This window comes from Saccoglossus kowalevskii, chromosome 6 (assembly GCF_978046115.1).
Source record: "Saccoglossus kowalevskii chromosome 6, keSacKowa6.1, whole genome shotgun sequence".
Taxonomy (NCBI): Eukaryota; Metazoa; Hemichordata; class Enteropneusta; family Harrimaniidae; genus Saccoglossus; species Saccoglossus kowalevskii.
The window spans coordinates 29757135-29785009 of NC_140646.1; the positions used below are offsets into that span (position 1 = coordinate 29757135).

At 34.8% G+C, this 27875-nt stretch overlaps 1 protein-coding gene across 1 annotated transcript; it reads right to left on the bottom strand.

Moving 5' to 3' along the window:
* Positions 1 to 2163: 2163 nt before the first annotated feature.
* On the bottom strand, positions 2164 to 27875 carry LOC102801560 (uncharacterized). Its single transcript, XM_085500656.1, has 32 exons — positions 27778 to 27875; positions 27256 to 27562; positions 24789 to 24930; positions 23298 to 23420; positions 22801 to 22923; positions 21775 to 21891; positions 21420 to 21554; positions 20519 to 20641; positions 19942 to 20112; positions 18423 to 18548; positions 18177 to 18296; positions 17815 to 17999; positions 16072 to 16258; positions 15612 to 15805; positions 13466 to 13664; positions 13074 to 13252; positions 11946 to 12120; positions 10884 to 10994; positions 10212 to 10396; positions 9872 to 10025; positions 9379 to 9582; positions 8298 to 8429; positions 7806 to 8106; positions 7594 to 7703; positions 6595 to 6758; positions 6190 to 6282; positions 5541 to 5649; positions 4990 to 5062; positions 4680 to 4737; positions 4468 to 4538; positions 3748 to 3823; positions 2164 to 3329 (listed from the first exon to the last, which is right to left on the bottom strand). The coding sequence occupies exons 1-32, from the start codon at positions 27873 to 27875 to the stop codon at positions 3186 to 3188; spliced, it is 4689 nt and encodes a 1562-aa protein (XP_085356782.1). The 3' UTR covers positions 2164 to 3185.

A 27875-nucleotide genomic window follows, 5' to 3' on the forward strand; every position in this document is an offset into this window, starting at 1 on the left:
TTACATTGAATCTAATCTGATCAAATTGCATTTAATCTGCATATTGTGAAGCGGGAAACATTTTTTCAAAAAATTCCGGCGGACAGCAATGAAGTACTCTATCTCCAGAAAATATTTTACATATAATTTTTGTTACTTTAAACGATGGATCTCGATAATATAACAGGAGATTTTTTATTCGCAAGTTTAAAAGGCAATTAACATTGCATTAATAAAGATATGTAGAGAAAGTAATTAAAAACACTTCTTGAAAGAAGCAAAAAAAAACACTAAAAATTGCGAATATTTGTTAGCGATTCACATCGATTTACATATATTTAATATGGCATTTTTTTGTCTACACGAGTAAATATATCTTTTTGCTACCAGAAAGTGGAAGTTGATAAACATGTAAAATCTTCATCCCGAGTAGGATTTCCTAACTTGTCCCCAAAGTATCCCAGCTGAATGTTTCAAATATCCGGGTTCTGACTGTATTCAGCTTGTAAATATTGTATTGTACATCTATGTGTGTTAGATATAATTGTTCATTTATTCAGAAATGTGTTGCTCAATCGCGTTTATTTAGGGTTGAGTGGCCCCCAGTGTGCTGTTTTTGTGTGTGTGCATATTCAGACGGTAGCCCGTAGCTTGTTTACTACAATGGGATCGGTGTGGGTACACGGCCGATGTACTATGTTGACGACCCTCAGATAGCAGTGTTGATTTCTGCTTCGCCTCTGTCAACAATACACACTCTGCATACGGATATTTTTCCAGGCTCAATTCACGTTACGCTCAAGCAGTTAGATGATACGTATTCAATTTGTTTATTTCATAATGAGAAGTTATTACAAAAATCTAATTGAAATTTATGTCCAGTCGTCTTGATTAAAAAAGCCGTGATGCACAGCCACGAACATTATTAAAATTAAAAATACCAAACCAATATAAATTATCATATTGTATATTTGTGAAATATATTATATTTTTAATTCCACACAGTCAATTATGATATATATTTGGGATATCAATTGAGAGCGTTTTTTTTCTATTTTACCATTAATATATAGTTGATAAATATATGTGCACACCTGCGTGAAGTGCTTACGTCGTGCAATTACACGTAATCTTATTCAAGTAGGATTTGTCTTAGTCTGTATTGTTGTGAGCTTTCAACTCATGTTGCGGTGTTTGTTATTCAACCCTCATATACCATGTATTAGCATGATGTAATAGTTTGGACGACATATGTTACAATGTATTCTTTGTATTAATCAGCAGAATTTCTCAAGTGACATTTGTTTAGAACAGCTCATTATATAGTATACAATTAGTCGTACCAATGGACTGGAACTTTATTTATAGGAGAAGCTGACTGGTACATTGCGCATTTTAATGCTTCGGTGCTTTTCCGTTTGTACATTTACATTTATGAGCGTAAACGAACAGTTTGAAGCACCCAGGCTGCTAAAATAAATATACTTCGAATAACCAATATATACGAGTTACTCTTTGTTATTGTGAAAGTGATGAAGTAAGGAATGATGGTTTTCTACATCTTTCCATGAACTCAACTTAACCGATTTATGAAGTCTGGTTAATTTAGAATCTACTACTATATAGGTTAAGACGGAATTTACAAAGGTATTTACAACTCTATATAAATACAACCACAGAATTTTTCCCATTTGCATATATAGAAATTTGTGAGAATAATGTGTTACATGATCATTAGTGCATACATTGTACAGACACGTTTTTTCCTATACGTTAATGACATACGTTTGGAGTGTCTCTCTTCTTTGATCATCTGACACATACAGTACTTTGCTTTATCTTTACAGAAATCGTCGGTCCGACACTTGCACACACAATCGTCTGTGTTTATATTTCACATACCAGAATAGAATGCGCTGCATGGTTATGGTTACTATAATAAAATAATACTGGGAATTTGACAAATTTTTGATGTTTTCTACACTTCTGAAAGTTCTTCTGTCATTTGTATATTTCTTTGATCCATCCTTCCAACCCCATTAGATTGAGAGAATGTCCACACATCTCAAATTGGTAAACATGTTCGTGTTCCAAAGTTAAGTACCAAATCCCTAACTCACGTTTACGCATGTCGATATATAATATTACAAGAGTTACACATAAAAAACGCATGTCAGACTAGAATTACGAAATTACGAGTTATTTGATGAAGTAGATCGTGTGTTACATAACATATACATAGAAAGTACATTCTGAAGGTATATTTCATATTTCGTGATTATCAATGAAACACAATATTGTATGGAGTAAATTCAGTTACTGGAGAGGACAATCAAACACAAGACATTACTGTGGCACATGCTTTAATGTTGGTTTCTCTGTCGAGGCCTGCATTAGCATATACTTTGAAGAACGATTATTAGAATTTCTTTCTTTACTTTGATATCATAATTTGTATATAGTAATGTTCAATAATGCTTATAATAATGTAGAACAACTGGTATAAAAGAGTATCGACATTATTTGATAATTTAACCGATGATATATAAAACACTATGGAATTACATTTAATTTGTTATGGTGCAGTAATGGCGGGTTACAGGATCGAAACTCACAATTGACGGTTCACCTAATCTATATACACTAAACAAACATCCCTTTAGCGCAATGTGCTTTTTGGGTGCATAATTAGGTGCATTCAGAATGTACAAGAGTGGACAATGTGGTATGTATATTCTTATCGTATATTTACAATTCCTTATTAACATACCAATAATAAATTTGATATTACTCATTGTTAGTCAGAGTGCATCACTTGAAATATTCTTATACATGCTTTATATTTAAAGCTACGCCCATGGAAAAAATAATGTATCCTTGTTCTGCATATCGCCTATGTTGTATCTATTGATCAATTTCATAAACATAAATGTTTTAAAATTCCGGCGTTCGTTTTTCTGACCTCGAATTCGTGCCAAAACTTTATGAATGGCGCGATAGTTAAAGGCCCGAAATGTGCGTTCACTGATTTGATCGCTATGTTAATATTTAACGTAGTAGCATATAACTGTGCAATTCCATTTCAAGCTCCACTCTCGTTGTCTTCGAGACAAAAAATGACATGATGGTATAAACGGCGCATAGCGAATGCAAACGGACAGATAAGCTGCTGCGGTTTGTTGCACATGACTCCAGTCCTCTCACCGCTACATCCTAGACTTGCCCCTCATTCGGGCCAGTAAAAGCACAAACACGTCGCCAATGAACTCCATGAACTCAAATACAGTAATGGCTGAGATGCCGATGTACAACCCCAGTGTTCCACCAATGTCACTGCATAAGTTTTCAATCTGAAAACAACAATTATAGTTTGTTTACAACCAAGATGTCTAATTATTACTTGAGTATACCCACTACAATTGTCATGCGTATAAGGACATTCTAGTACTACGTCATACGTCAAACGTGCATTTGTAATAATATATGTAAGGCTCCTTCTCACACATAGAGCCACACCACGTCCAACTCTTGATAAAAAGTCGATAACTCGTAATATTTCTCCGTTGAAGCTAGTGAACATACAATTGTCAACATAATGGTTGGCATTTACGATTAAGTCTTTACTTCTACCGAATTAACGTCCACGTGTCAGGATAACTGTTCCATTAGTTGCTAATAGTTCAAATTACTTTGACCTACTAAATGGCATTATGGTCATTAACATAAAATATTCGCTTATGTAAAACACATATTGAGAATATAACATACTGGATATGCTTCTTGTTCCTCAATCAGCTCATAATTTAATTCATCAAAGTAGATTTCCAGACTCGCAAGATTTCGACTGCACATTAATAAAACAAAATGAAAAAAACAATATTAGTAAGAGTGATAGTTAGACATGTGTGGCTTGTTTTGTATCATAGACTTCTGACTGAAACATAAGTCATCGATCAGGAAAATATTCAGTTGTTCTTTGTGACGGGTGATAACTGTGAATATTTCGTAACACATCATTGTTTGTCCCCATAAGAGGCAATACGTGATAGGTCAGTGCAAGTCTGGGTTAAATAAGTAAATTAGCATAGTGTAGCTTCAGTCGGTAATAAAAACCAGGGTCGGATTTTAAATTACATTTGAAAGTCTGTCTAGTCAATATCTAGTCTATTACAGTTTCTCGTTGATTATGGAATTACGTCTCTCTACAGACAGCTGCATGTTTTCAATATTTCAATTTCTCATCAATTATCATTAACAGTATAGCAATGGTGAATATATAGATTTTCATCATTATGAAATGTGGATGAAATTATCGTAAAGTTTAACACTTTAAACGCCATTATTATCCCTACAATCATTTTGGTGAAATGATTGGCTAAATTTCTTGCTCATTTTTCTAATATGGGAGAAATTACGTCAAGGTATTTTGTAAAAAGTGACAGTCGATTTTAATGTTTAAAAGAGAATTGAGTTGATATTTTATATTACCTCACTTGTTCCATATCATTAAGATTTCTTGTTTTATTGTTCGTAGAATGCACTGCACGCAACAAATGACTCTAAAACAACAAACAATGTGTAATAACAAACAATTGAGAAATAAAAACTGGTAGATTATGAAAGTTTCATTAACTCATATACGATATGATGACATGTTGTCACTACAAATGAGTTATAGATAGAATTATCGATTAACTTACCAAATATACTTCTGACGGCCACGCTGATTGTGACATTTGAACAGTATACCATTTATCCCTGGTATAAGTACATATTTAGAAATAATTTACTAGTAGTTTTTAAAATCGCAGGTATTCAGAAAACGTTCAAATGTTTACATAAGAACGTTATTAAGTACCGCACGACAAGCTAACTCGACGTAAATATATGAAACAGAATAAATCGATTGGTTAAACAGAATACTTTAGGAAATAACCAATTTGAGACATTCTCGTTTTGGTCAAAGACAATATCGCAGTCTGAAGACAATTGAAGACGGTATACACTTACCAACAAGGCTGCGCACAATCACAACTCAGCTTATTTTTATGATATAAATAATACACTAACTGGCGACATAAATCTGAAATAAGGATATAAATTAGTTATTAATTATGTAAGCACACAGAGGCGTGATCAAAATGGATCTGACGTCTTTATGAAATGTCTTTGTCAAAACGAAGTTGATGTTCTATGCGATAAGATTAAACGTCTTATCAGTGAGATTACAAATCTCTTAGAAATGTCTACATTTCAAGCATCAAACAGATTTTAGGAAATAGAATTAAATGTTTTAAAAAAATATAAAACATTTGCTTAAAAGGGAATGAACATGGTAGCGGTTCACCAAGGGCACCTACATACTGAGTATGGTGTCAATCGGGATAGCAGTGTTTAAGAAGTTGATAATAGCAATTGTTAGCAAAAATATTCACTAAAAATAGAGAATTGGCGATATCTTACAAAATAAACACATTTGATACAGGTCCAAGGTTCCCACATACCACGCATTAATGCACGGGCTTACTCGGCCATACATATCAATTAATAAGTGCGAATACCTTGTGTTTTATTCAATACTGAGCATTCTGGGACGTCTACCGGATACAAATCATCTGTACAACCACATCTATCACCCATGTTTTTCAAAAGACACGTTTTCTGACAAGCCTAATAATATAAAAAGAACAGAGACAATATTAAAATGCGGTGATCGTCGTGCCGCGTCGTGTTCGATATGGGACTCATAGCGACATTGTAAAATACATTCTTTATTTAAAATTAAATTTCGGGCACGCGCTGTGCGACGACCGCCGCCCTTTAAGTGTTGGCGTCGAACCCCTGATAGATCAAAATGAGTAATATCGAGACAATTCAAGCACACTGGTTCTAGTCAGTAATGAGGAAAATAGTGCAATGTTGTAACAATATGAGTACAAAAGTGTTTGGAAATACAATTCATGTGACTACAAATTCTATCTACTCTAAATGTACGTGTGTTATATATCAATTGCGAGTATTAATTATTGATCCCAGATATTGATACAGTTATGAAAATAAATCAATCAATAAATAAATATATCAATCAATATATTTGTATAGTTGGTGTATTTTGGTATATTTGTTTTAAAACAAATTCAAAGTTTTTCAGAATACGGCAATATAATCACATATAAAGATATGACAGTGATAAACAACCCACTTATTTACCAATGCCGTATAGCGATTGTCCTTTCCATAAAGAGTGTCCTTATTACCATCACTGCAGTTGCCGTGAGGTGATGGCATTCTCTCGATATTATGCTGAAAACAAAAACTATCATATGTTAAATGCCATAACTAATACTTGAATGGAGTGTTAATAGACTATGATAACGGTGATGTATATCACTGCACTACACTACACTACACTGCACTGCACTGCACTGCACTGCACTGCACTGCACTGCACTACACTTAACTACACTACACTACACTGCACTACACTACACTACACTACACACTTCCCTTCTTACATTAAAAAGAAAGTTTTTCATTCATTATTGCGGGAGGTAAGTATGATCATTATAGTGTGACACGAATCACCAATATAAAGACAATGTTTCAGTAACATACCTCACGGACTCCAATCGACGTCACAGTGCCTGGTTTTATATTAATACCTTCATCATATGGAAATACTGGTTCATCATTTGGTAAAATAACTACACGTGCACCGGCATCACGACCATAGATACTGATGTATTCAGACTGCTCCATAAACAGTGTTAATTTCAATCCTGTGTGATAAGTGTGTAAGGCATAATCAATTAAAAGTTGCGTTCCTATTCTTTAGGCAGAACACATCCGACTGATGATAATGAGAGATAAATCAGTTGGTTTGATAACACCTGACAAACAAGTTCGTGGTTATATCAGTACCAAATAAAATATAAATACATGGTAACATTTTATGAACACAAGGTGCGTTCATTATAAAAGTTTAGGGGAATGGCTAGAGCCTTCAAACTTGTCTCACGTGTTCCCCTGCAACTCACAGCGCAGCGCAGGGAAAAATTGGAAAGTCAAAGTTACAGTATGTGTATATGTGTGTTCAGTATTGCATAAGTAAAATCGAAAAATAGTCAGCGCCTTCAAACTTGGCACACATATTCATCATGTTACATTTCAATGTCAAGGTTAAAAGTCATAATTCATAAGTCATATATTCTGTTCCCGATAATACTAAAAAGGGATTATGAACTTAGCATACATGTTCATCATATGATCGCAATTTTAAAGGAAAAGTCGCAATATATATGTAAGATTGTAAATTATGTATCGCCTTCAAACTTCACGCACATCTTTCCCGCGCAATTCGCAATTTAATGGTCACGAGTGATCGTTACAAGGTCACACAACAGGTCTCCTGCCATAACTACGCCATGACGACTGAAATGTAGCTCTGAATGTTCATATTAATATTGAAGATATATTGCGCAGTGTTCATCTTCTCAAAAATATATACTCAAAGCCTGTTTTAGGGGGAAAGTACAAATGTTAAAATTAAACAATTCCATGAATTTTGCTAAACGACGTTGTATTTATGTATGTGCATTGTACTTTATTGCTTACCAAAGTTCGCCCCAGTTCGTGTCGCATCATGTGTTTTTCTCCCAGGTTCTGCACGGTTAAACTCAAAACAGTTCCCATATTTGTCATCCTGAAAAGTTGTGAAATCTTCACTGCAAAATTAAATGAATCGGGCAATCAGCAATATATATAGCAACTTAGTTTGTTTTAGAGGCACAACGGATGACATGTTAAATCAATTATAATGGACTCACCTCATATTGCATGGTTGCTGATCAAAACTACATTGTAAAATAAAATCATTCAACTGGTGTCCGTAATTGTATATTTCCTCAGGCGTTAGTTTTAAAACAGAACGGATGTCACTGAAATCAGGTGATGAACTAAATGTCATGAAACCTAACCAGTCAGGTGGATCTTCACCTTTGACCCTATCAAAACCGTTATCACGGTAGTATTCGTCACGAAATGTCTGATAAATATGGTGTTCATCTGTTACATCAAGGAAGTTACTGTACCATGCGCCATCAAACACACTGTGTGTTGTATTGTATGCTGAAACGAGAGCCAATTTGACATTATTTGACACACTATATAAATAATAAAAACAATAAAACAGACGTTTGTGCGTATGTTCATATGCGGTACTTAAATAGAAGTTCATAATTTAATCGAAGAAATATCAGGTGATCATTATCATAGTCGGATATATGTTTAGAAGATACATTGTTTTTTTTGGAACACACTATTAAATCGGCATGATGACGTCTCGTCACTTCTGTCGTCACACTCCACTAGTAGATTACACCTGGAATACCGATGAATACATTGTCCATTGTCGCAGCGATATTCGCCGGATTTACATTCACTGCTGTAATCTGAAATGATAATTTAAAAGTATGAAAAATTTTTTTATCCGAGATTTATGAGTATTAATACGTTTATAATGTGCATAGTTTATCATTGAGTTAGGGAGTACCACGAACTAGGTTTTGCTAGACTGTCCACAAATATAGAGAAACCTTACTAATACATCATAATATAAACATAATATGTAGACAGTTCATAAAGTAACAGAATATTATGTACACAACGCCACGCCGACTTAGTTTAAGTCACGACCGGCACCCCGTACTTACAGAAACGGTTTTGAGCACGTTTGAAGATGACGCCGCCTTGAAAGTACGTCATCAGTGTCAGGCTCTCTCTGGAGTTTCATTCATTGCAAGTATTTTTTTTTTAAAAACATGGCTGCTGATAACAGCGCCGGCTCAGTTTAGTCTTTATACACTTATGAACACAGAACCAATTAAAACCACTGATGACGATTGTTTACCAGGTTAGTCAAGCCGGCTCTGTGGCATACCTGAGAACAGGGTATAATACTCGGACATAAAATAGTAAAAATCAATCAGATGATCTTAGAGGCAAATGGCCGCTGAGACTTCGTTGAGAGCGGGACAGTCACGTGGTCTGTTTTGTGTTCCCGTTATCGTGGCCACCATTCCAAAAATGGTTACATAAGTCATGAACACAGCGGATGCGAGGACGAGCGACAATGGAACAAAAGCAAGTCTCGCTCTCAACGAGATCTAGGCGGCCATTTCTTGACGGTCATTTCTAGGCGGCCATTTCCAAGGCCTAGTATACAATCAGTGCAAAGCAATAGATAAATAATTTATCATAAATTATCTTACAATGCCAGATTTCGAATTTGATAATCTTCTTATCTCATTATGATTAAAACAATGAATTTGCCTCTCTCATTCACCATTCAAGAATACACACTGTGATCAGTGAAAAAACACACAAAAAACCTAGTCTTACTTGTAGAAATTGTTGTTTGATTACTTGGCATAGAAGTAGGCGTAACGTAGAAATGCGTTGTCTGCGGCGATGTCAGTCTAAATGGCGTCGGGCTAGTGGGACAGTTTTCTTCATCCGTCATGTCTACGCAATCAGAAAAGGCGTTGCATTGTAACGTCAGTGGAATGCACTGAGTATTGTTGTCACACAGAAAACACGGCTCGTCTGATGAGATAAGAGGTAAGTAAAATATAAGAAGCAATTATTGAATATTCTGTATTCTTAATATAGTACAGGGATGCTCAAATCTTTTCAGGTGTGAGCATGTTATAATGAATTCACGAATACTAGTTATTCAAGTTCATTGAATCATTGATTGTCGATGAGTATATCATTACCAAAGAATATGTCTGTATGACTTAAATTGCATATACTACAAGTACTGAATTGCGCATGCTAAATCGATCAAATATTCACCCGGCCAATCGTATAACCACAACCACCGTGTACACACCATAATCGATTCGCCTGTATGTCAAGTTGAATCCATTTCCACCAATCTGGTCATCACTGCGGAATCTTATATACACGTTATGTGAATCAGATAGCCATATATCCGGCAATGAGTAATTGCCACATAGAGTTTGACTGGAAATCCCATCTGTAATCTGCAAAAAGTAAATCAACGTCGTTTGGCTACATACAATTTAAAAACAATTTCTAGTTGTGTTTGTAAACTTTTGTGTTATTAATAGTGATATTACTGGCTCGTCCATCCATCAGTCGTAGTACTGACATATAATACATATATTTGCGCAAGGCAAAACCGATTCACAATTGATTATACGACTCACCGCTAAGTAGTCAGCCACGCAATTCTCTGAGTTCTCAAGGTCAAATGTCTGAAAAACGAGTTCAACTCTACCATAACCAATATCGATAGAGGTGACGCAGTCATCAACCGACGCTGGATAATTGTCAGGGTAGTTTGGTGACGTCACAAAACCAGTGTCATGGGTCAGGGTTACGTCACAAAAATCTAAGAAAATAAAGTTGCGTGATCAATATGTACATTATAATAATTTTAAAACATACATCTCACAGGAATTATATAGAAGAGCTCTTAGACTAGCCAATATATATATTAAAGGAATATTGACATGTTCGTTTGTTTACATATTCTATTTGATAACTTCATAAGAGTATTTGCTTCATTAAAGTGTTGATTCCCATTTTGCTTTGCGTGATTTTGGCAAAGTGTTGTTGACGTGTTGATTATATACTAGACGATTTCTAGTGCATTGCATTAAATAGCAAATAATATTAATAATCAATGACGGGACTGTAGAGTGTTACAAATTTACATAATTTTTATTTGGATATTTTGTGAATGAATTTTCTTTCTTTTAAATCTTCACGCGTAATCATAAACACGCCTCGTCAGTACAATCAAGCTAAAATAAATATTAACCAGCTAAACATCATATTTTGAAAGCCACTTTTTTTCTGATAATCTAGACACTTACTTAACGTACAACCTGCCTCATCTGAATGATCTTCACAGTCTTTATTCATATTGCATACAACAGATGACGGCAAACATCTGATTCCACCATCACATGAATAACCATAGCAAGCTTTTGAATTAATTAACAAGACAGTTACGTCATTAGAGCATGTTTGCTTTTGTTTCGAAATGCATATTAATACAAGATAAACTTAATTAAAATTATGTTTGGCTGAACTAAATTAATTCGTATTCTGAAAGTTGTGAAGAAATTAAATTCTTGTTTTAACCACATCTCAACACTGTGTGAATCTGCTGATTGTTACGCTATGAATTTTCTGTATATTTATTGTGAAATTGGCGCAGAACATGGTTATTCTCCGGACAGACAAATATCAAAAGAAGTAGTATATGCCAGAACCATGTATGAATGGAAAATAGTCATACATTGTATACTGTGAAAAAGCATTTTGGGTGTTTTGTATGGTATTTATTTTCACTGATTTTTGACGAGTTGAATGTGAGATATAGGGAAAAAAGTATATTCGTTGGATTTTATTTTCACGGAATCATCCCTTCAGCGAAAATAAAGTAAAATAAATAAAGTATTCTACAGTATATACATAAAATGACGGACAGCTGTACACAATGTAGGGTTACAAAGCCGTATTTAAAATTTCTCTCGTTTTTATTTGGTGTATGATTATTTGTCCTCATACATGCGGTGATAGCAATAATATATATTTTTATACTCGTCCAATTACTAATTATTAACAACGTATAATATTTAGTTGACCTTACTATCAATAAGCTTTTAATTGACCTCCTCAATTTCCTCAAATTCCACTCGCAAATACTCGATTTTTTTTAATCATAGTTTGACTGGCCCAGGACATAAAATCGCTTTGGTTTTATTACTTAAAATGCAGAAAACTTAAGTGATAAGATTTAGGAGTACATTTTCTCCGTATAAGAAATTATTTTTTCGTTGCAATTCATAATCGTACAATAAAAACAATCAATTTAGTTCGATTTCTAAATCCGGAAAATATAAAGACAACATCATCTCCAAGGTACTTACGCATGGTATCATTAAGAGGTGGCAATGTTTCATACACTGCAGCGAAACCAGTCCTACTTTGTTCTGAATCAGTGGTTATAACAATAGATACATCTTGGCTGTCCGATGTCCAATTGGCAAGTGGTAATACTCCGCATAATAAAGGCGTGGTTCTCCGAGAGATATTGTCTATAATCTGAGTTCATAAATAAGCGATTACAGGTCAATGTACTTTGTGTTGTGTATGTATGACCAGCCATCGTAAGTAATTTCTCCAGTGATATATTTTTCTTTTCAAACAAGACTAGCATAATGTATCAATGCATGTTTGTGGGCACTAAAGCAAAAACATTTCCTCTTCATTTCGAAAACGTTTTCTCTCTTCCTCTGAAACATGCTCAAAAACGAGTTAAACATAAAACATGTCAGGGAACTCGTATGCGATTGAAATTCATTATCTTCGTCCTTGTATTTTCTGTGTTGTTATGGTTTGTTCTAAATGTTGCACTAAATATTTGGTGATGTCGTTATGAACAAGAAAGCGCCCTAGTTTATTTCAAAACGTTAGGACAATGACACCAGAAGTGAGAAATACTTTACTAGGATTAAATGTTTGACAAAGAACCTGCTTATTCAAAATTTCGATCACTAAAAACAAACTACGAACATTTCACAGGAAATAAACACAAATTTGAGGAACTATTTAAATGTTATTATTCCGACCAACTGTAAAACACGAGACTTCAGATAATGGATAATTTGCGTAACCATTTTGATCACTGCAAACGAATTCCACCGATGATTATAATTGAAATGGTTGTCATAGTTCCAGATTTTAAGTGTTATGTAAAACGCTGTTCATTCACTATTTATGTACAGCTTTATGAACCATGCTATCAATCAAATAAAAGGATATTTTCGCCTAATTTCTAAATTTTAAAATAATTGTTTGATTATTACGTTCAACACGGGATAACGCTCCATGATAATGACAGTCTCTAGCTAAGCAACACGTTTAATTCAAGTGCCAACAAACCTGTTGAATATTGAATTGTGATTGACTATATATCTATGCAAATAACCAAGATTCAATTCAATCAATTCAATTAACAACCTGTGTAGTTAAGTATATACAAACAATAACTTTACCTGAACGTTATCATATCTGCACTCATCGACAAATTCGAACTCAAAAGCCGTAAATTCAAGGTAAATACGTCCGCTACCAACATGTATCGTGATAGTACATCTTAAATTGTTATCATAATTTCCCGGATAGTTGGGTGTTGATAATAATCCAGATTGCTCAAATAAAATCTCATTGCAATCTACAATTATAAAGCACGTTGTTATTAGATCCAATCCATTGTTATCATTTAAAAAAATATATATAATCAGTTAAAGTTCAATATATTTATTGTCATCACTTGTATACCTTCGTAATGCCACAAATTACAATCAATTCAGTATACCACGTTATATATATATCATACATACACCGCATATGTAAGATGAACTAGACTAGACTAGACTAGACTAACCTGTTGGTGAACGCTGTTCTCCTAACAAGGACCGCGCTTCCATATAATACGAATCAAACTGCAATATATAGCCATAACCTCCCACGGAAGAGTCGCTTACGAAATGAACATAAACCAATCCTGTGTCCGAAACCCAAGGTGGTGGCAGTTCAGTTCCACAAAATCTGCTAGACGTCTGATTTGAAACACCATCCACAAACTAAAGAAAAGTGTAAGATTTTTATGAATATCGCATATGATACCTGGACATCTAAACCTGCATAACAGTTGGTGAGAATCTAATAAATTGTTGATGATGAGGTGCAGTTGAATATATTCGACATATTATCGTAACAAATGTCAAAATCGCCACTTTAATGACTAAGATAGACCAGGTCTACATTACATTATATCTGGCACTATTTTATCTATGTATGCATAGTTTACAGTGAGGTAGTGAGTTGAGAGCGTGTTTGCAGTGGCAAGGTGAGTTCAAAGTTTTGGTATGCTCTTAATATACCTACGATATAACCAATATGTTGGTTATTCTCACCTTAAAGGCAATAGAGTGAAATCAATAAATATTGCATAAAACGTATTACAACACACAATTCGACCACATAATCATGGCAATTGCAAACATAGGGAATCACGCGACCTACCTCACCACACTTACATAGCCAAAATTACATGTAAAGAACAACTTCTGATAGTGATTAGATAGTAATACACATGACAAATATCGGATATCACAAACAACATATATAGTTGCGTAGCCGATTCTAAAGAATCTACTTAGTTACGATTGACGAATCTGTCTATCGGCAAGGACAACCACAATTATAAATTGTACATGCATATAATTTGAAACACAGGATTATAACTTTCAGTCACGTCAATCGCCTCGCCACAGGCAGATTGATCAATATACGTGAATTTAGAGTTAGATCAATATGTCTATTTCACTTTCAGTTAAGAGTGAGACCAATATGTCTATTTCACTTTCAGTTAGGAGTGAGATCAATATGTTTATTTCACTTTCAGTTAGAAGTGAGATCAATATACCCATTTCACTTTCATTTAAGAGTTAGATCAATATGTTTATTTCATTTTCATTTAAGAGTTAGATCAATATGTTCATTTCACTTTCATTTAAGAGTTAGATCAATATGTCTATTTCACTTTCAGTTAGAAGTGAGATCAATATGTCCATTTCACTTTCATTTAGGAATTAGATCAATATGTCTATTTCACTTTCATTTAAGAGTTAGATCACTATGTCTATTTCAGTTTTATTTAGAAGTGAGATCAATATGTCTATTTCACTTTCAGTTAGAAGTGAGATCAATATGTCTATTTCACTTTCAGTTAGAAGTGAGATCAATATGTCCATTTCACTTTTATTTAAGAGTTAGATCAATATATCCATTTCAGTTTCATTTAGAAGTGAGATCAATATGTCTATTTCACTTTCAGTTAGGAGTGAGATCAATATGTCTATTTCACTTTCAGTTAGAAGTGAGATCAATATGTCCATTTCACTTTCATTTAAGAGTTAGATCAATATATCTATTTCATTTTCATTTAGGAGTTTGATCAATATGTGTATTTTACTCTTATTTAGGAGTTAGATCAGTATATGTATTTCCCTTTAAGTTAGGAGTGAAATCAATATGTCTACTTCACTTTCAGTTAAGAGTGAGATCAATATGTCTATTTCACTTTCGGTTAGAAGTGAGATCACTATGTCTATTTCACTTTCATTTGGGAGTGAAATCCATATGTCTATTTCACTTTCATTTAGGAGTGAAATCCATATGTCTGTTTCACTTTCATTTAGGAGTGAAATCCATATGTCTATTTCACTTTCATTTAGGAGTGAAATCCATGTCTATTTCAGTTTCAGTTAGAAGTGATTCTCAATATTTTCTGGGAGTGAGATCAACATGTGGGTTTTAGTTTCAGTTATCGTCTTGATCACAATAAGGGTAAACAAGCTCTAAATCATAAACATTTGTCGATTTTTTTATGACAGTATTAACATTTTTTGTAATAATATTTTTGTGATTAACTACATAATTCTGTTATAACCTGCAATGCAAGACAATTAATAATCTAGAAGGATCTCACCAATAAAAAGATGACAACAGTTTACGGCAATTCTTACCTGAACATAATCGTTATTACATTCGGGAGAGCCGTTTTGTAGATTGAATTCAAGGAAAATGAGCATTAGTGACCCGCTCATAACGTTTCCTGTGCCAATAGTAATAGTGCAATGCAAGTTGTCTGGATACACGTTGCCGTGATTTGGCGAATGTATTACTCCATGCTGAGAGGAGAATACTTCGTTACAGTTGTCTGTGTAAAAAAAAACCGAAACAATTACAAACTGTATAATAATTATATTTGTGTATATCCAAGTATAGTAGCTAAGCTTTAAATCTGGTTCTGGTCCTTGCAATTGGTTGATGGTTATTATAATTATAATAACGGGGTAGCTTAATGTTTTTGCATTACATTATACAGACAGAAATCGAATTATCAACAATGGAATGTAGACTGGAGACCTTAGTTTGTCAACACGTGATGACATTGGCTCGATATTGATAAAATGTAATCCTAACCTTGCGGCGGTGTAGGTTGAACATCAGATTCCGTACCGGGTTGGAATGTAATCTTATACCCATAACCGTTGACAGACGAGTCGCTCACAAATCTAATAAAAACCAAACCTGTATCAGAGGTCCAAGGATTTGGCAAACTAGTTCCACAAAACTTTTCAGATATTTTGTTCGAAACTACGTCTTCAAACTAAATGTAAATGTAAGACACGTGCGTTATAATACATGAATGTTATGTATCTAGTGTCACTAGCATGATATTATGTAATGTATTCAACTCTCCTACGATTAGACAAATTAAGGAAATCAAAGAAAGCATAGAAAGAACTCCAGTGTGCTAGGCAAAGTACAAATAGGGGAAATTGTATTTATTATATCAGAATCACGTGCGAAATCATTGAAATATGTCTTATTTTGCTTTTAACGTTTACAGTTACGGCAAATATAACAAAAAAAATATAACTGCAAGCACTGACCAGGGTGGTCAGCGGCTATTATAATATTGAATGAAATTATGACCATATGACTTTATATTTTGGGCAGATATTTTGTCTAACAGCGCAATTAAAATTCAGATGCTTTCATTACAGCAGTGGTTAATACATTGAAGTTAAGCATATTGATGAGGTAACATGACCATATATGATAATGTGATATGTTCTTCATAACTATTGTCTGATGCATTAAATATAACACTAAATGCATATCCCTGGCAGCAATAGAGCCCGAGATAAAAACACAGTTATGCATATGCATGATTAGGTCACATACAAAATAAGTAATTATTATGCATGGATTTCAACCCTGAAGTAATCAGATTTATAAGTTAACCAAAAACACCTATATACCACGTGCTATTGAAGTTTGTGTGGTACTCAAGTTATCTGTGGAACATCTATAAATTGCACCACCACAAGTACCACCTACATTCATAGAAATTAGGTGATTAGTAAGCACACAATTCAACTCTAAAATAAACGTACATATGGGCTATCCCAGAGCACTTGTTTACCTAGTTTCATTGAAATCTCACAAGTGGTCAAGATATTGGTGGAAAAGCTAAAGATTGCAACCAGAAACTAATCAGGTCTGCGCATTTTCCCAGACCATAAATGTAGTTCAAGAGAAAAAAGTGAGAAGACTTAAAATTGGCTAATTAATAAGTAAATTGGGTAATTAAGATGCATGGTGTTGAACCAAAAACTTCCCAAATTTGCGTATTATCCCAGACATCTATATTTCATTGTAATCTGTTAAATTGTACTTGAAAAACAGGTAGAAATACTTACAATTGGCTACTTATCATGCAAATTAGGTAATATACACATAATGAACCAGAAACTGATCAGGTCTGCGCAACATACCAGAGCATATATGTACCACATTTCATTCAAATCTGATAATTGATTCTTGATAAAAGTGGAAAGGCTTAACATTATTGGCTAAATATTAAGCAAATCAATTGATTAATATGCACAGATCTCAACCAAAAACTAATTAGGTCTGCGCATTTTCCCAGACCATTTATGTATTAAGTGGCATTAATTTGATATTTGGTTCAAGCACAATCACACAAATATACAGACGCACTAGTCGCAAAGACTACCATTGTGTGCAGTAAAAAAACCTAAATAATAAGCTTTTAAATATTATTGGTAGATTGAACAATTAATCGTAACCATGTGACTACAGCAGAAGACTGCATGCACGACAGAGTGATAATCGCATGAAGTGGGCATTTCTTGCCTGTATGTAATCGTAAGCACAACCGTTGTCTTCTAAATTCATCTCTAAGAAAGTGAATTCAATCCTTCCGCCCGTCGTGTTCACTGTAATGGTGCAGTCCCGATTGAAAGGATATAGCAGTCCAGGACCATAATTTGGGGAGAATATGATTCCGTGGTCTTCGTTGAATTCCTGGTTACAATCAACTGTCAGTGGGGAAACAAAAGGGAAATCGTTGTTCTTGATCTACTATTTCGTGATGGAGTGCGTAAAAGTAAACTATAATTTCTATATTTGTTGTAATAGCAAGTACAAGTATAATGTGATAATCTATAACCTAAAATTTTCGGATAAATTGCTTATGTTATTCGATAATATGTTACCTTCATTACAATCGGCTTCATCACTACCATCAAGGCAATCAGTATTGCCATCACATACCCAGCCAGTTAGGAAACACTTTTCTTCCCCGTCCATACCGATACATCTGAATCCATAGCATGCTGAAAAGGAGTGAATGTATGATTAATAATCTAACGTCTTTACAGTGGTGTATTGTACTGAGGTTTACTGTACCGAAGTTTGCCAAACCGCAATCAAACCTTATGAAATACTGTGTCATAACTTACGGCAATCCTGTTCATCGAATCCATCAGCACAGTCAGGCACATCGTTGCATTTTAGTGACTCTGACAAACATCTTCCCTCCAATGGACACATGAACAGTCCAACTCCGCACGGTCCACTTGGCCCCACTGTAATTAAATGTACGTCACATGGCTTATTAATCTTGAAAAATACGCTCGCAACGCATCAATATAAATACACCAATTGTTGTAAAACGTGTTAGACGTAGTCAGAGCTTTTAGGACTGGGAATATTTAATAGTTGTTGTTTTTTGAAACGCAGTCACGTTTTTGGCCATCAAATGAAAATTGCTTTTCCGGGTGTTTTTACTGACCATTGAATGTAAATCGAATCAGGTTTAGGGGGTAAATTAGATTTGCTTGCAGTCTGTTGCGATTTCGATGAAATATCTTGAAAAATAAATATAAATTGCGTAAACCAGGGGTGAACGCGAAAGTCGTGTGACCGCGAAATACCAACAGACTTGCCATCAGTGTAAGCGCCCTCACATTACCGGCCAGATTCGGGCTTGTAAATTTGCATATACGTCATACGTCGTGGGTGGAGCAGCCGAGCCCCGGATCATAAAAATAAACCGGACATTGCACGTGCCTGTGTTTACTTGTCTCACGCTATGTTTAATTTGTTGGCGCCAACAAAATTTTATAAAAAAACCATCGTTTCTCCGAGAACGCAAGTTTTCGGGATCTAAGTTTATCTCTGAAGGTGTGTATGGTTTCCCGGGTCTCAGTTGATATGTTAATTAGCCTGTCTTCTGATTGGTTGAAACTTATCAGACATGTTAATCATTCCAAACCCGAATCTGGCCGGTTATGTGAGGGCGCTTACACTGATGGCAAGTCTGTTGGGATTGTTGCGGTCACATGACTTTCGCGTTCACCCCTCGTTTATTCAATTTATATTCATTTTATTTTGTCCAGGCTCAAAGTCAAATCATCAATAATAATAATAATAATAATAATAATAATAAAAATTTAAGCTCTATATTGCATAAAAATGTTTCAACGTTGTCACGAACTGTATTCGGGTTTGAAATAGTGCAAGATTTATTAAAGCGCGGTGGTCATCGCGCAGCGCGTGTTCAAGTTTCATGTAAAAAACAATATATTTTACACGCGTTGTATACGTCGCTATGAGTCCCACGTCGAACACGACGCAGCGCGACGACCATCGCCCTTTAAATAAACCAATATAATATAATATAATAATAAAATAATCTTTCCAAAATTGAACTTCAATATTACGTCATCAGAGCATTTCAGCCGATCTAATTTCTGAAGTCTGGTTATTGTATGGCGAGGCGGTTCAGATTCGAAATAAAAAATAAATATGCAAATGAGTTCATTCCGTTGCAGAAATCGTATTTCAACACAACGAACAAGGACATGAATATAACGAAGGTTTACAATCCAATTAGATAAGTATGCAAATTGAGCAATTAATATGCATTGTTGCATATTACGAACGTTATTTTAGGTGAGACAAATAATCACGACTTACCACGGTAGTCAATACATCCGATGCATTCACAGTGAGCAAAACTATTACCGCACCAATCAGAAGGGGAGCAGCAATAGAATTCGGAATTAGGGTCGCACTCAGCGGGACTGCCATCGGGCAAAAGATAGTTTGGGCCACAGCGAGCATCGTCTCTCCACCTCGTATTGCTACCTACAATAATAATAACACGTTAAGTGCAGAGATTAGGCAAGATTACGATAGGAAGATTTGATACTGACAAACATGGTGCAGAAAATCTTAAATTAAGATCGGGAATTGTGTTTGATCTATTATGGAGGGAACTTAAAGGGCGGTAGTCGTCGCGCCAAACTTGCGCGAAATATATGAGTATCATATAAAGAAAGATGGCGACTTTGGCTGTTGCGCAGATCAATGAGTACAAATTTAGACGTTACTAAACTTTAATTAGGTATTTTAGATGATTGAAGGGTATCGAAGGAGTCACCGGCGGTAATTAGCACATTGGATTGTGGGAAAATCAATGTTTATCAACAAAAATGTAGCAAATGCGCAGCGCGACGACCGCCGCCCTATAAGATATTGTGTACATACATACCAGTTCCACACATATTTGGGTCCTCGTCTGACTGATCAAAACAGTCAAATGTACCATCGCATCTGAAATACTCAGGGATACATTGGCCTGTCATACATCGAAACTGATCAATTGTACAAAATCCTGCAGGTAAATGAAACAAAATCGTAAACATAATGGATTATAAATCGTACAGCACCGTACTAAGCAACTGGGATCGGAGCTACCTCGTGTTATATCAATTTATAAGTTAAGAGTTGGCAAAATTCTATCCCATGAGAGCATCTCGCGAACATAAATTTAATTCACAGTTTCTAAATCCCATACAGATATGTCAACAAATAATTTGATAAATTTACAACGTAATTTTTGTATGTGTGTTATGTATTTTAATGGTTACATATAATATAATTTTCTTTTGCATACTAATATATGTCGTCATCAGATTTTATTTAAACGGTAGTTTAAAGCGAGTTATTGACCCAATGCAACGCTAACTAAGTCTTACACTTACACTTACAAGGCGACACTATTATGCTATCAATACGTGACGGCAGTTTCTGTGATTGGTTCAATGTTCGAATATGATGAGTCATTGCTATGGATTGGCTAATACGACTTTGTAGGTTTAATTTTGTGTCACAATATTTTAGAATGAACAACGTTATATCCTTTCGCAAATAATTGACTAAAATTAGAGCTTGCGGTGGTTGCTTCAGTCACCGCTCTACTAACAACGACTATTAGACTGAAATATCGTGTTGAGTATGTTTAGGTGATTAGAACGAGAAAAAACAAGATTGAGAATCCGATCGCGAGGGACCTAGATAACAAAAGACAATTCAACTGTCACATATATCAACTGTCACAGCGAGTTTAAAACAGCCCTCAAAAATGGTAATTATATTTTAAATGTACTTACCTGGTACCAGTGCACCAAGGTCGCAGTTGAGTTCGTCGGTTCTGTCATTACAGTCATAACTACCATCACACTTGAAACTATTTGCTATACAAGTCACATTTCGATCACACAGAAAACCATTAATACAATGCTTGACTGAAATAACACATTCTTAATGTAAGTAATGTACATTGTCATGGAAAAATCTGACGACAAAATAACATAAACTCAAAAAACCGGCATGACCCTTTTTCACCCATTGTAAGATCAATATATATATTCAGGAACTTGAAAATCAAATATTTTCTAATTAATAAATATATAAAACGTACGTGTGTCATATTTGAATGTCTTGTTGTGTGACATCAAAACTCACCATCTGGACAATTTTCTTCATCCGATCCATCACCACAGTCCGAATGACCATCGCAAACTTTGTGTTTCTCAAGACAGTTACCAGCATCGGTACATTTAAATTCTTGCATTCTGCATTCTATATTTAACCACAGAAGTGAAATTGAAATTGAATCTTTCGTATGATGCAAAACTGAATGACTGATTGAATAACTAATTGATTGAATAACTAATTGTTGAATAACTAATTGATTGAATAACTAATTGACTGATTGATTGATTGATTGATTAATTGATTGATAATTTAAAAAATAAATATCATATGTTCTGTCAATTTAATTTTACATTTTCAACGTGCACGTCTGTTTTTATTGTAAATATAATTGTTCAGAATGTTCACGACTTTAAATGTAAATCCTGCTTAGTACATTTATACGTGTTCCTGTGTCATTTTTGCTTTTATATCGTTATGCACATGCGGCGCCGACCTTCTCCGTGATAAATATACATGATTGCATGGTATATACTATGCTGAATGACAGTAAATATGAACTGCGTACGTAACCCCAACATGTACAATTCGAATGAACTAATGTGACATTAGTATTGTGTAGGATCATTGTGCATGCAATTGTGTCTACAGCAATATTTGGGTAAAATTGGGACATCTTTATATGGTTATATTTAAAGCGGGAGGGTCATCACCTGCGCACGCGCGGGAATTGAGTCCCAAGCGACGATAACAGCACACACTAAAAACGCAAATGGCTCGTGTGGGTAGACGCTTGTTTGTGAACAATGACACGCTATGGCTATCTGACGCATGCGCAGGTGACGACTCTTCAGACAGCTTTGTGCGCTCTAGTATTCCATATTAACGCATAATTTAGATAGATAACACTATATGCCATTAATTATCTCGAACAAATTATACATCGGACAACCATGCTTTATAACCTGTTACGTAATTACATATTCAAAACTGTAAATATTTAAACTGACACCAAATTCTTCCACATGACTGCAGTACATAAGAGTTATTACTTGCCGCAATTCTGTTCATCTTCTGCTTCGTAACAGTCTGCAACTTTGTCACATTGTTTGCGTATTGGAATGCACGGCCCTCTGGGACTTCCATTTTGACATCGGAATTGATTTTTGCCGCATGTACCTGAAAATGATAACATCGCCAACAGTAAAATCAGTCATGGTGGAAAGGGAGGTCGACATTACACATTTTCAGACATTGTGGATACAGAGAAAATAATTTGGATTGAATGATTCATTTTATGGGACAGACAACGATATTTATAACGATGTTTATTTCTTCCATGAATTTCATCAATGTTATTTCACGCTCCATTTGTGCAGGTCAGATTGAATTATTTATTTCATCATGCACGTACTGTTTCATTGCGTTTTATATTACTTGTCTATGTGTGTCTGTGTTATATGCATCTTTATTTTTAAGACATTATTTTTCAGCTTACTGTCTTCATTAATAAAATCTTAATTTAACTTGTGGGTACGTAACATTGTACTCACCATATACACATCCATTTTCGTCACTACCATCATTTGAGCACTGTCGAATACCGTCGCATAATAAGTAGGGCTTGATACATGCGATTCCATCGCTACACGCAAAGTCACCAGCTAAACAGGGACCTACACATGAAAATTACAAGGTAAGTTTCACAAATCAAAAGTAGCCGGCGAAATCCAAGTAATGCTCGCTTTGTTGGATTTCCTGCTACGTTTCCGATCTGCGGTACATCGTGGCCATTTCACAATGTAATCCCATCCTTACAATTAATTAATTAAATAAAAATTTAGTATATTAGTCTTATTTTTGACTCGTTGTTAACTTAACTCTGTACTATGGTATTGGTGATATATGAATTGGGTGCCATAGGATGGTACTTGATGGCCAACCAACCTAATCAAATATGTATTTTGCATTGTACGAGTGCAAAATAAGATATTAGGATATTAGTACCAGCTGTGTTATACGCATGCGCATTGGCCGATCCTGTCAAATGTCGTCATCTGTTTTGGGGCGTGTCTGGTCTGGTGAAATTGCTTCAGCCATTGGGTAACGGAATTAACTGGTGTCTGTGTGAATACCGCTGTAAAGTGGCGGTAAAATGAATTTGCGCGGATTTACCAACATAGTAAACCAAACTTAGAACTCATGATATTGATGCAGACGACTATGGTCGAACAACCATGAGAAATAAATGGCGGGACTTTGGTGTTGCACATTTAGCACAGAAATAAAAGACACGCCCACAGTTGGACAACCAATCATTTTATTATTGGTCACGATGAACCACGGATCATCTGCACGTCCTTTGTAAACACCACATACACGATGTGCCGTCATCCAATGGCGGGATGAGCGGCTAAGCCCCTTTGTGCACAATCAGCGTCAACTTCATGATAGAAACACGACGCACTTGCTAAGCCGTCTGGTGGCGCCCTACTATTGCACCAATAACCGAATATATATCCTGTTCCCGAATTGGACATTTGTTTATTTGGAGTAATTTCCAATTCTACGTCCTTAGTAATTAATGATTTCACGTATTTATTTGGCCGTTGTTTGACAGACGTAAAATGCCATAATGTTATTTCGCGGAAATTTAAACACACTGATACTGATAATAAATTAAAAATTTGCCAAAGAAATACTAAATTTGCTATCTCATGGAAATGATTAAAATCAAAATATTTGGCAATATATTAAGTTTTGCGTCGCATGCACACGATTGAAATATCATATAAAATGGGTCTAATATACTAATGATGTACTAGTATTTATTTAATTGTAAGAACTAGTTTACATCCTGGAATGTCCACGATGTACCACGGATCGTTTTCGAACATAGTCCCGAACACATTTGTAAGACACATGTGCCTATTACTCAATAGAGAGTGATATTGGTTGCAATCGTAGTTTCAATTTCGGTAGAGTGGCGTAGCAATACATCTAAGTGCAATCTATGTCAACAGAAAGAAAGTGTATTTACTTACTGTAGTATGGGAGTATGTTACCCTCGTCCACGAGCAGAATGTTGGCATGTGGTGATTGGCTGATGGCTGACTTGCGCAGTTTGTTTGTATTGCAGACAGTGATGCTTGGGAACGTCAATGATGTACTGGATACAACTTTAACCTTAGTAAGTCACAGCACATACATAATAGTGAATGTTCTGGTTTTAAGACAATTTGTTCATAGGAGATGAATAAACTAAATGTTATAACATATGCTATTGGTGAGAAATTTAAATATTCCACATTGTTCATTTCTGTGTGCTAAAATATTACGCACAATTTAACGTTATAGGTGTCATTTTACGTGCTTTTGTTTTTTTAGTTTTCAAAAAGGAATGTCTAAAATTAAAACAATAGTAAATGGTGTAGTCATATTGTTTAATGTTATGTCCATTGAAAAATACATTACTAAATTGGATGCAGTGTAATTAATTGCATAAAACGGTCTTTTTTGTATTATAAGAATAAATTATTCATGCAACTTAATTATTTTACGCTTATCTTTTAATTTGAATCTATCCCTGACGGAATACCGTGTCACGGGTCAAAAATAGGACTAATTCTGGAATTTATCATTTTTTTGATATGATAAATGCAAATTTGGCAATATAACTTTGTGAATGACGGTTGTGTCGGTCACACATGTTTTGTTTTCTGTGTTAAATAGGGAGTATGCACTGTTTTTATATCAATTAAAAGTATTAAAATGACGGAAGTTCTGATGATGTGCCATATTGTACCACAATATACAAGGTGTGTATTATATGCTATTGCCATGTGTTACACTTGGCACGAATCAATTGTTCCAGGTACATACAGACATAAACATATATATATTAAAATACCATTTGTTGACATTTTCTGAAATGATAATTGTTGCACATATAAGTTGTACAGACACTGCAATACACACTTTCCGCTCTCAACCTCGTAAATTTCTTTCATTTGGGGTGGGTCAGATTTTGAGTAGAAAATTCAGAAATATGTTAAGAATAATAATTTTAATAATAACCAATTACACAAGAATATTACAGAAACAAAAAAAATTGCTATATTATCTATACTTTTGTATTTTATTTGTTATGAATTACGATTGCAAGAACCATGAATGAAATTGAAACTATGCAGTGTGTTCAACAACTTATATATGAACAATAACTTAAATAAGTTTTACTTTATTTTCAGCATGAAAACACAAGAATTGTCCAATGTCGAAAACGGAAAGTTTTTATCGTATTATGGTATTAATATTATGACAAAATATTGGAGCATTGGCTTGCATGCACCACCACCACGCACTTAGACACATAAACCAACCAATCATAATGGCTGTATATGTCCACGTTTATGAATGAATGAATGTAATGAAATGATTAAATGTTTGGACAGTCGCACCATACAAAGTTAATATAGTGTTATCAATGTTTTATTGATACATGTTAAATTTATAGAATACATCTATCCAATTAACATGCAAATATGTTAACCACAATTGAATACATCATCTTCATCATCGCAGCGATGTATATGTATAATTAATTAGCAATTACACTGTGCCACATATTCAAGATGTGTCTAGGACAGCGGAGGCAACAATTGAAGGAATGGGGTAGATATAGGAAACATTTTAAAAGAGTTAAGAATAGTCTATTAAACAAGAAGCCTGACTGGTGAGAGTGTTATATTTAAAAACGTATTAAAAATACATTAGATTTCAACTAAGATGATTTATGGGTGTTGTGTATGCTTCACTGTCATATCAAGGTCATTATCCCTCATGGGTGGGCATTATAATTACTCGGAACTAAATGTGCCTGCCATGCTCAATGTTTTGTATTCTGACCCCATTAATCACAATTTTGATGAGTTTTTTTTCGTGACGTCACGCTACTAAGATCAGACGATGTTGTGACAAGCACAGGAGATATAAGGATGCAATATATTGATTTAGTGTTGCTGAGTTCAGAAGTTGGTTTAGAACTTGGTTATATCTTGAACTCTTAGTGTTGACATTTTCGAAAACAATTCTAGATCTATTTGATTTGGGCAGTACGTGTATATCCTGAACAATTGCATGTTACAACGACTAGTCATCACAGTGCATAATAGATACATTGCATATAACACGTTTACATCCATCGCCGTATGTGTATGGATTACTAACTGGTACTCCCGACTGTGGATGTTAACACACGAAACCTTTTGTCGCGTAAACTTGCCACAGTATAAAGTATATTTTTGATAAAATAATATCCATCATATGAAGGTACATTTAAAAAAAATGCTGGCTTAATTTTATGTTTTTCCATGCGGGAAATATCATTCTAGCTCCACTGATGTGTTTTCGCAATACCAACTATATGCTCCTTGCGATGGTGATGTTAATTATTCATACAAGTTTTAATTAAATGATTTGTGAATTAAGAAGCCACGTATGTTTTATTACCTTGTTATTGACTTGATATTCTAGATACTGTATAATCAAGAGCGACGACTGTACAAGAAATGCCGTCAGGGCACATACACATATCAGACTCCACATGATACGACCACATGTCGACTTTGACTGTATAACACGAGGTATGCCATGTGCAGTGGTATTGTTCATATACTCTTTAGAAATAGCATAACACCCAACTCTGCCCTCCTTCGTGTCTTTTTCTTCCACGATGACGCTGGGTGGATTTGCGTACGTAACGCTCAGCCGTTGTGAAGAATCCTTTCTGTCGGTAAACCCGCGTTCATCCGTGATGCTGGATAAAATGAAACAAAGAAAGTCATAAATCCATCACCGCAGCATATCGTATTTATCGCCATTCTTTATTACGGCGCGTTTAAGTTCTAAGTTCATTTTTCTAAGTTCGTTTTAAGTTCATTTTTGACAGATATAATAGTAGTTTCTCTTTTTTAATTATCGTGTACAATTATGCACGCCAGACGAAAATGTTCGATATGTTATGATACTTACTCTGTCATGTCGCCGGATGATTTTGTACTGCTGTTCAAGTCAGCGTGCCCATATAGCCAGCTTGCTTTGAAGGGTGCACTTCTTGATGACTCAGACAT

What these genes read in the sequence shown, in the direction of transcription:
- LOC102801560 (XM_085500656.1), bottom strand. Translation starts at nt 27,875, where the DNA reads ATGTCTGAGTCATCAAGAAGTGCACCCTTCAAAGCAAGCTGGCTATAT. An exon ending in AGAAGATGAACAGAATTGCG is followed by an intron (nt 21,892 to 22,800) that starts GCAAGTAATAAC and finishes GGTTAAATATAG; the next exon opens with AATGCAGAATGCAAGAATTT. An exon ending in GCGTGGCTGACTACTTAGCG is followed by an intron (nt 10,026 to 10,211) that starts GTGAGTCGTATA and finishes TACTTTTTGCAG; the next exon opens with ATTACAGATGGGATTTCCAG.